This window comes from Myxine glutinosa, chromosome 1 (genome assembly GCF_964187855.1).
Source record: "Myxine glutinosa chromosome 1, kmMyxGlut1.1, whole genome shotgun sequence".
Classification (NCBI taxonomy): Eukaryota; Metazoa; Chordata; class Myxini; order Myxiniformes; family Myxinidae; genus Myxine; species Myxine glutinosa.
The window spans coordinates 282,051,542-282,061,820 of NC_136261.1; the positions used below are offsets into that span (position 1 = coordinate 282,051,542).

Here is a 10,279-nt window from a genome sequence, read left to right on the forward strand (position 1 = left end):
GTAACACAACAAAATGTGAAAAATTCAAGGGGTGTGAATACTTACTGAAGGCACTGTAAATGCTTTGTTGTGTTTTCAATTTGAGCAAAATTACGAGTTTAAATCCAATTTCATTTTCTTATCAGAGATGTGCCAGCCATACTCTTTACACAGAGCATTGGTGTTGCCGAAGAGGTTTCTTCGCATGCGTTATGTATGCTTTGTGGTTTGCCATTGCCTTCCCAGTGGTCTGAGCAGGAATTTGTAATTTGTTCATCGTACAAGCAATCGCTCACTTATTCTTTGTGAAGGACACCGTGGGATTTTTAACGACCACTAACTAATGTCGGCACACGGGACGCCCAGTTTAACGTCCATCTTAGGGACGGCACACACATCAATGCCTCACCCTGCCCGTGAAACACCGGGATGACAGTTTATAGCTGGGCCAGGATTCAAACTCCAGCGACACAGCTCGGAGGTGAGTGTGCACACTTCTAGGCTCTCCTGCTGGCTCCTCCAATTACTATACAGTACAGTACTTAGTTTTTTTTTTAACACTATAACACACCAACTCTGTGATGGAGAAGCGATTTGTTCAGGATTGGTTATCGCCTTAAACCATTTCCCGGCTTGCCATGAATGCACCAAAGCTCTGTCAACAGTATGGGTCCCTATTATTTTTATTATTATCATCATCATTGGCAGTCGTAGGCACAAACTGCCCGTGTTCGTTTCATCTTACTGTGGTTTGTTATAAGGTTGTAGTGTGGCAGTGTGGTGTGGTGGGGAAGGAGGGAGGGTACTTTGTTAGGTTGTGAGACTCTGTCTCTACATCTTTTTTTGTTTAATGATATTTTCTCAACTGGGGAATTGTCTTTCTTAGTTCGTTGTGACGAGCTCTTTGCTGCAGAATTTCAAGTTTACTGTCCACAGTTTTACTGCACCCTCTTGATTAGACCCTGTTTCCATCAGTTCTGCTCCTTGTAGTGCTGTGCTCCACCTGTTTGTTGTTGTCCCACTTTTTCCCCCTTGACCACATTTAGCCTGTTGGTCCATTACGTCCTGTTGTTCTGCCAGGAGGCTCGATGCCTGTATACATACCATACAATTTAAGAAATTTTATGCAAAGGAAGGTGTGTATGACATTCACTTTTCACACCTGCTTGTGGCTCATTTAGGGATGCAGCTTGTACGTAATGAATGCTTGAGTATTTTTGCCAGTCCTTTGTAGGCACTAGCTATTTTTATGCAGGTGTTTATTATCATCCCTGAATGTTTTGATTGTTGTGCCATTATGTCATATTTCATCATTTGCACACATATTTAATGGGATGGAGTCTCATAATTGCTGATCAATAAGAAGCGTCCGCATTCATTGTTGCAGGATGTTGTTGTCTCATTCATGTTTTACTTGTAGCAGTGAAATTTTTTTTGTTTGTTTTTGTATACAGAGTCGAGGCTCGTGAAAGAGCTAACATTTATCAAACAAACAAATCAAACAAACAAGCAAACAAAGTATATAAAAAGGGGAGCGGTCGACAAGATGGGGAGAGAAGGGGAGGAAGCACACAAACACAACATTTGAGAGCAGGGACATCGGGAGATGTGTGGGAGGGAGAGGGCCTGGGGGGAGGCAGGATAGGTCTAAAACGCAAGGACACCAAGGACTTCCAGGAAAGAAGACAAAAGTCACCTCAAAAAAGTGGATTTGGGGTGAAATTAGCGGGGGTAGAAAAGATCAAGGTTTTGGATTGGGGAAGATAAGAGATGGTGGTGAACAGCCATTTTAAAGACCTGGAGGGAGGAATGGGATTGAAGAGAGTGAGGGAGTTTGTTCCAGAGGTGGGAGAAAAGAGGAGTGAAGGTGAGCAGAGAGTCTTGATTTTGGCAGTTTAACCATAAGAGGGTTGCAGGCAGATCTTGTGCGACCTGTAGGAATAGGAATATTTGGGGGACAGAGCCCAGAGAGAGCTGGAGGAGCAAGGCCGGAGAGGAGTCTGTAGAAGACGGAAAGACCACCAACCTGCCTGCGGTAAGTAAGTGAAAGGCCCTTGGAGTTAGCTTCATCGCGGGAGATTCCAATGATTCTGAACGCTTTGGTTTCAACAGCGTGAAGACGAGCTATACTTAGGCAGTTAAGACTGAAAAATAGGGCGTATCGTTCATTTTTTCAGGAAAGCACCAAATTTGGCACAGATGTAGTATGGACTTATACAATTGTTTTCCTGAGGGGCGCCCAAAAATTCAGAACTCCTGGTGGCCGCCATATTGAATTTCAACATGACCGCCCTCTGTGACCTATTTCCCTCAATAACTTCTATACTATGAGCGATAACACCACAGTTCCAGTGTCTTACCCCATGTTTTCATGGTCTCTGAATCCAATGGGATCAATTGCATAAAGATTGGCATCCATCATCTTTAATTTCAAGATGGCCGCCATGGTGTTTCCATTTTCCTTGAATCTCTCATAGTATTTTAGATAAAATTTCAATTCCAAGTGATACACATTGTTTTATTGGTCTCTGATAACAATGGAATGGTATTAATTAATCAAAGTTACATGGGGTAAGACACTAGAACTCCCCTCAGGAAAACAATTGTATAGGTCCATGCTACATCTGTGCCAAATTTGGTGCTTTCCTGAAAAAATGAACGATGCTTCCTCTTAACTGCTCTGCTACTAGGTGTGAGGCAGGAGCACCAGCCCAGAGGGGAGAGCAGTATTCCATTGAGCTGCAGATGAAAGCCTTATATGTGGTGAGGAGCTCAGGTGTGCCAAGGAAGGACTTCGCATGATGGAGGATGCCCAGTCGGCGACTGGCTTTGGAGGCCAGCTTGAAAATATTTGAATGAATTTGCGTTGTAATTTTTTGTTTGCATAACCTGCCCCAATAGCTCAGATGTGGAACCGTAAGAAGAGATTGAGAAGACATTTTCTCTACATTGCCTTTGTTATGCATAAGTTTTTAATTTTGTAATCGTATTAGGAGGGCTTTCTGAGAAAGGTCTCAAGACTGCATTTCCTTGTACCAGGAATGACACATTTAAGCCGTGATGAATTGCCAAAATGAAAAATGGTTGTTTTGCTTGAACTTGTTGGCATGTGAAGCATAAATATCAAGATGGAATGTTTTTACCGAGTGCTTCCTGGTCGGAATTTTTATTGTAGACTGTGTAAATGTGTTTGCATGAAGGAAATGCTGTTATTGAGATCCCTGAGCCAATTCCATATTATTTCATTCTCTACCCAACGTGCTCTCTAGCTGAGTTACCAACACAAGATCGGGATCATGTACTGCAAGACTGGACAGAGTACTGAGGAGGAGATGTACAACAATGAGGTAGCAGGCCCTGCCTTTGATGAATTCCTGGATATGCTTGGGGAACGTGTTCGCTTGAAAGGCTTTGACAAGTACCGTGCACAACTTGACAACAAGAGTGAGTATTTAAAACAAAAATAAACAGACATTTGGCAGTGGTCTGAGAAGGTTTTCCTTTTCCTTCCTCCTCCATGACATTTATTCGTACCCTCTCTCCACCGATTTATTTTCCTTTATACATGTTTTCTCCCACACATTATCTTCTTCCCAATCCCTTGCACTATGCCACCAATTTCTTCCAACTCTATACCAATAATTTATGTTCCCTCGACCCCCTCCTTCCCCTATGTACTTAAAAATCTCCTCAGTTTTCCATTATTGTGCCACCCGCTACCCGAACATTCTCTCTGTGTGCTTGTCAAGAAACCCCTCAAACATCACACAGCTGAACGAATTCTGCATGGAGGAGTGGGCAAAAATTTCTCACAGTCGATGTCAGAGACTGGTAGACAGTTATAAGAAACGCCTACTTGAGGTTGTTTCTGCCAAAGGGGGCAATACCACCTATTAGAGCCAAGATTATACGAAATTTGCATTTATGTTTATTTAAATTATACAATGGACTACAAAATGTAAATGTTTCATGATATTTGTTATATTATATCACCTTTATCTATCAATATTGTTGAAATGAAGATCAAATAGCTGTATGTTGAAATATGTTGAAAAGGTCAAAACTTTACATGGGGTGTACTTACTTTTTCACGTGACTGTATGTATCGTTTTTGGCCCGATCTCCCAATGGTGAAAATTCACTTAAAAAATAAAATAATTCTCATATCCGAATCCATATTTAGAACTTCACCAAAATTGAATGTATTTGTCCTTGTCAGACACCCACCCGGTCCACCAAGTTTCGTCCAAATGCATCCACAACTTTTTGCGATAGCCTGCTATGTATCGTTTTTGGCCCAATCTCCCAATGGTGAAGAATCACTGAAAAAATTCTAGTAGCCATATCCGAATCCGGATCTTCACCAAAATCTAATAATTTCGTCCTTGTGACATCCGCTACATATCTGCCAAATTTCGTCTGAATCCGCCCACAAATTTTTGAGATATGTTGTTCACAAACAAACAAACAAACAGACCTACAGACAGACAAACAGACAGGGGTGAAAACATAACCTCCATCCACCTTTGGTGGCGGAGGTAAATATACCTTCACAACGATTTCATAAGCATGATGTTTTATTTTCTTCCTCTTGTGCTTCTTGCTTGGCAGTGGATTCTACAGGAACACACTCATTGTACACTTTGCATGGAGATTATGAGATCATGTTCCATGTCTCCACCATGCTTCCCCACACACCAAACAACAGACAACAGGTGTGTATGTTGATCTGCAATAACATCAGACAAGGTCTGCTCTTTTAACATTGCTATATTTTGCCACTGTGGTTTTATTTTTATATATATTTTCTGCTGCGTAATTGTCCCCCGTTGCACCGCGGAGCGAAAGGGGGACTATGGTTTTCCCCTCCGTCCGTGTGTGCGTCCGTGCGTGTGTGCGTCCGTCCGTCCGTGCGTGCATGCGTAAGCGATGGGCCGAATTCTAATTTGGTGTGTGGATGTATCTAGGCATAAGGAAGAACGCTATTGAAAATTGGGTCGCCACGTCAAAATCCAAGATGGCCGCCACCATATATTCCTGAACCTTGTGAGCAGAATATCTTGAAAAATAAACGAACTACCAACTTCTAATATGGTGTGTGGGTGTATCTAGGCATAAGGAAGAACGCTATTGAAAATTGGGTCGCCACGTCAAAATCCAAGATGGCCGCCACCATATATGCCTGAACCTTGTGAGCAGAATATCTTGAATATCACCACCATATATGCCATTTCTCAATGAAGTACACAATTTCTGTGATATACAATCACACACATTACTTCAACAGATGTGATCTTCAAAATAACAACAACCACAACTTCAATAACAACAAAAATCAGGCAAATTGCTCATCCCTTTATTTGAATTGCATACATGAAAGATAACCCTTCTGTATTTCTACACTGTTCTGCCTTGAAAAGTTGGACTAAAACCAAAATTGCACACAAAACCTTCATTTATTACAGAAGAAATTTCTCATGCATTTAATTGAGTGATGTTTAGACAACAGACCACTGCAAACCCGGATTACACATACAGTACATGGAGTAAAAACATACCTAATGCTTTTGAATGATGGCCCTTCTGCCTTGAAATGTCAGGCTAAAATAAAAATTACATACTAAAACCTTAATTAACAAATACAAATTGCTCATCTCTATTTTGATGGTATATATAGGCCACAGACCACTGCCACGATTGCTCCCGAAAATATAATAAAATAACAGAGCATATACATGAAGTAAAAACATGCTCACTGCATATGTGCTTACACACACAGCAATAGGCCATAATGCATCATGGTTATATTGCTCAGATAATTGCAATTGCACTGGGCCATGGGCTGACACCGAGGCCTGTGGCCTATGTTGCTTTGCAAAATGGCGGCCATATAATTATTTTTTTTGAGGTTACAATTGTGCGCAGAGTCGGCCAAGCTGCCCAACCAATGGGATGATAGTCGTCCGTTCACACATACAGTGCATTCAGAAAGTATTCAGACCCCTTTACTTTTTTCACATTTTGTTATGTTGCAGCCTTATGCTGAAATCGTTTAAATTCATTTTTTCCCTCATCAATCTACACTCAATACCCCATAATGACAAAGAAAAAATAGGATTTTAGAAAGTTTTGCAAATTTATTGAAAAGAAAAAACTGAAATATCACATTGACATAAGTATTCATACCCTTTGCTATGACACTTGAAATTTAGCTCAGGTGCCTCCCATTTCTCTTGATCATCTTTGAGATGTTTCTACACCTTGATTGGAGTCCACCTGTGGTAAATTAAATTGATTGGACATGATTTGGAAAGGTACACACGTGCCTATATAAGGTCTCTCAGCTGACGATACATATCAGAGCAAAAACCAAGCCATGAGGTTGAAGGAACTGCCTGCAGAGCTCAGAGACAGGATTGTGTCGAGGCACAAATCTGGGGAAGCCTACAAAAAAATCTGCTGCATTGAAGGTTCCCAAGAGCACAGTGGCCTCCATAATTCTTAAATGGAAGAAGTTTGGAACAACCAGGACTCTTCCTAGACCTGGCCACCCGGCCAAACTGAGCAATCGGGGAAGAAGGGCCTTGGTAAGAGAGGTGACCAAGAACCCGATGGTCACTCTGGCTGAGCTCCAGAGATCCTGTGTGGAGATGGGAGAAACTTCCAGAAGGACAACCATCACTGCAACACTCCACCGATCTGGGCTTTATGGCAGAGTGGCCAGACGGAAGGCTCTCCTTAGTGAAAGACACATGAAAGCCCACAGAATCTTGTTTCTCACAGTCAGAGTCCTTTAGGTGCTTTTTGCAAACTCCAAGCGGGCTTTCTCGCAAGATTGTGAATTGAACGTTGTCATTATTTATTTTGAATGTTGTTCTTAACGAAGGGGAAAGGAAACATTGTTAAGAACGGGAAGAAAGTGGGAGGGGTGGACATGGTTGGGATGGGCAGAGAGGGGACATTGTTGGGAGAGGGAGGTTGAGGCTTTTTGTGTGGGATGGGGATGGAGGGAAGGGTTGAGGACTTGTGGTGGAGGGGAAGAGGTTAAATACTTGCGGTGTGGGTTGGAGGGGTTGAGGACTTGGTTTGGGGATGGTGTTTTTGAAGCCTTAAGGTGGAGGGGTGGTTGGGAGGGAGGTTTGTGGACTTGGGGTTTTGAAAGGGGAATTGAGTATTGCACCGAAAGTCCCATCTTGCATTACATGTAACTAGTGAGGTACCCGTGCTACGCACGGATGGGAGGCCAGAGGCAAACAGACAATGCAGAAACGGCGAATGCTAAAGCATGAAACCAATAAATTCCACATTCCTGTAGCACCTTCAGTTGCACGTCAGACATGGACAGCAAGTTTGTGAAGGACTTCCATGAAAAACGTACCCGTTCGCAAACAAATTGGTACGTTTGTTCCATGCCCAGTCAATGGCGAATCTGCATACGGCGATCCGCGAATTCACGTTTAGAAAGTAGAAATCGTCATGGCATTTCGTCATTCACTTGAAGTCGATATCTTTTTTCATTCCAAACAGCATAACTCCAATCACAAATGAAATAACATTAATATAAAAAATAAACTTTTAACAACATTCGTGACATAAACAAATATTTAAATCCTGATGTGTAGTTCCGTACAGTTGGGTAAATACAATTACGAATTCAAAATCGTAATTGTATTCACTGAATTCCAATCATCAATTGATACGTTTAATGATTTAACATTACGATTGAATGATGGTTGTATTTGGATATGATCAAACCCACGCATTGCCGTCATCTGTCTACTTCCGCATTCGCGGCAGGTTCATAATTCTCATCAAAAGCTAAACAGTATTTGTAGAATTTCAATAAAAGCCATATCACTGTTCATATCGTTAAATATTATTCAATCGTGTTTGGTAAAACTGGAAAATTGGAAAAATTGGAAAAACAATAACTTTGTCCGGGCCATTTTAGGATTTCTGTGTGGAGTAAGCTAAGATTAGTATTTTTTCTACTTTTTTGTTTTGTTCCACTGCAAACCAAAGAAATACATATGTGGATACCAAAATATTTTTAAATTTCGACAATTTTCTGCAAGAAATGGTGCATTATTTGAAAAAAGTGCAAGGGTGCCAATATTTTTGCCCATGACTAGATGTATTATGATGAAAAGATAAATGCATTACATTATGGTGTCAAGAGGTCAAAGATCAGACGTAATTGAAACGAGCCTCGATCATGGTTCGAGCCTCGATCTTGTATACAAAAATAATAATAATAATAATAAGAACCTTGGGCCGAATCTCGCGCTTCACCAGTGCGCGTGCGCGAATTTACGTCACGTCGGCAGCGAGAAGGGGTTCCCCAACACGAACCAATCAGGAACTGCCACGTCACACTTATATGATCTCAGAATTCCTGTGACAGGAATTCGCGTTACACTGGCTGGAAGTCATTCGCTAGAGGCGCTTCCTCAGCGCTAATAATTCTGTCTCTGTGATGAGAAAATTGTTCTGTTACCGAGCTAACTTGTGTACCAGTGATGGGATTTGGAGCAAACTTGGTATAAGTCTATATTATGATGCAAATATGAACTGGTTAGATTTCTGCTTAAAGAGGTCAAAGGTCAGTTTCTGTAATAGCTTTTTGTTACTGTGATAACTTAATGGCTGAAGGAAACCAAGTCAAACTTGGTGCAAGTATGTATCTATCTATAATGCCAGTAATCTCTGTGTGTCTGTCTGTGTGTCTGTGACCGCTGTTTCTCGACAACCACGGGTCCGATATACTTTTAACTTGCCAGGTATATTGCTGGGGACCCGAGGATGTGCCTTTTCAAGGTTTCATATTAATCGGACAATTACTTACCGAGCTATGTCCAAAAAACGATTCAACCAATCAGAGAGCAGCGAACGATCGCGTGTGCCGAACGTGGCGGACACACTCTGCCTCGGATGGCACATTTGAGAGCGTATTCATTTATTTCACGTTTGCAAACTATGTTGGCGCTATGTTGGCGTTAAACGATGTTTTAAAACTAATAAAAACGAATTTGCGATTCATTCGCTTTCCTGCGCGTTTGTGTACGCGATGGCGATTTCTTTACCAAACTCCGGAAGCCGTTCGCTTTGGACCGAACCATTTCATGTAAATAGAGGGGGGGGATTGTCACCACTCGCAAGCCGTTCGCTTTGGACCAAACCATTTCATGTAAATATAGGGGGGGGATATAATTTTAGATATATATATATAGTACGGGCATGCCCTAGTAATGATAATAAAAATGGATTACATTATGGGGTCAAGAGGTCAAAGGTCAGAGGTCTGGTTAGGTAAAACTTCTGCTACTTCGTTAACTTGTGAACCAGTGATTGGATTTTGACCAAACTTGGTACAAGTATATATTCTGATGATGAAAGGATGAACTGATTACACTTTCGCATCAAAGGTCAGAGGTCATGTCAGGTAAAAATGTGATACCTGCGATCAGCTGAATCTATTTAGATCAAACTTGGGACAAGTATGTATAATGATTTAATAATGTGGGTGGAGGCATATCGGTCGACGTTGCGACGTAGAAGAGTAGAAGAGTTATCCCATCACCCACCAGCCGCGTGCACATAACAGTTCTAAAAGCATCTTCCACACATCACACATAAAACCACCGCCTGGTTGGCCATATCACTCAATGGTGAAGAATCACTTAAAAATTAAATAATTATTCTATCCTAATCCATATTCTGATCTTCACCAAACTCGAATTGAGTCCATAATGTGGGTGGAGGTATATCGGTCGACGTTGCAACGAACTCGAATTGAGTCTATAATGTGCCTGGTTAGCCATATCACTCAATGGTGAAGAATCACTTAAAAATTAAATAATTATCGTATTCGAATCCATATTCTGATCTTCACCAAACTCGAATTGAGTCCATAATGTGGGTGGAGGTATATCGGTCGACGTTGCGACAAACTCGAATGGAGTCCATAATGTGGGTGGAGGCATATCGGTCGACGTTGCGACAAACTCGAATTGAGTCCATAATGTGGGTGGAGGCATATCGGTCGACGCTGCGACGTAGAAGAGTAGAAGAGTTATCCCATCACCCACCAGCCACGTGCACATGACAGTTCTAAAAGCATCTTCCACACATCACACATAAAACCACTTCCAGCCACGCATAAACCATTTCCCAAAAGTTGTGCACATTACAGTTCGAAAAGCATCTTTCATGCATCATGCAATGGACACAGATCTGGCATCTCATTTGCTGTTCCCTATGGCAATCACCAGTGCACCTGCAAAGTGCAGTGCACTTCAGT

The 10,279-nt window shown here is 41.7% G+C and overlaps 1 protein-coding gene across 3 annotated transcripts in view; it reads left to right on the forward strand.

The window, feature by feature from the left end:
* Positions 1–10,279, forward strand: part of LOC137438266 (signal-induced proliferation-associated 1-like protein 2) — a 254,665-nt gene that overhangs the window by 119,246 nt on the left and 125,140 nt on the right. For all 3 annotated transcript variants that reach the window (XM_068133386.2, XM_078766828.1, XM_078766837.1), the window contains 2 exons: positions 3,249–3,423; positions 4,591–4,694. In XM_068133386.2, the coding sequence (XP_067989487.2) occupies positions 3,249–3,423; positions 4,591–4,694 (279 nt within the window). The remainder of the gene's footprint in view (positions 1–3,248; positions 3,424–4,590; positions 4,695–10,279) is intronic.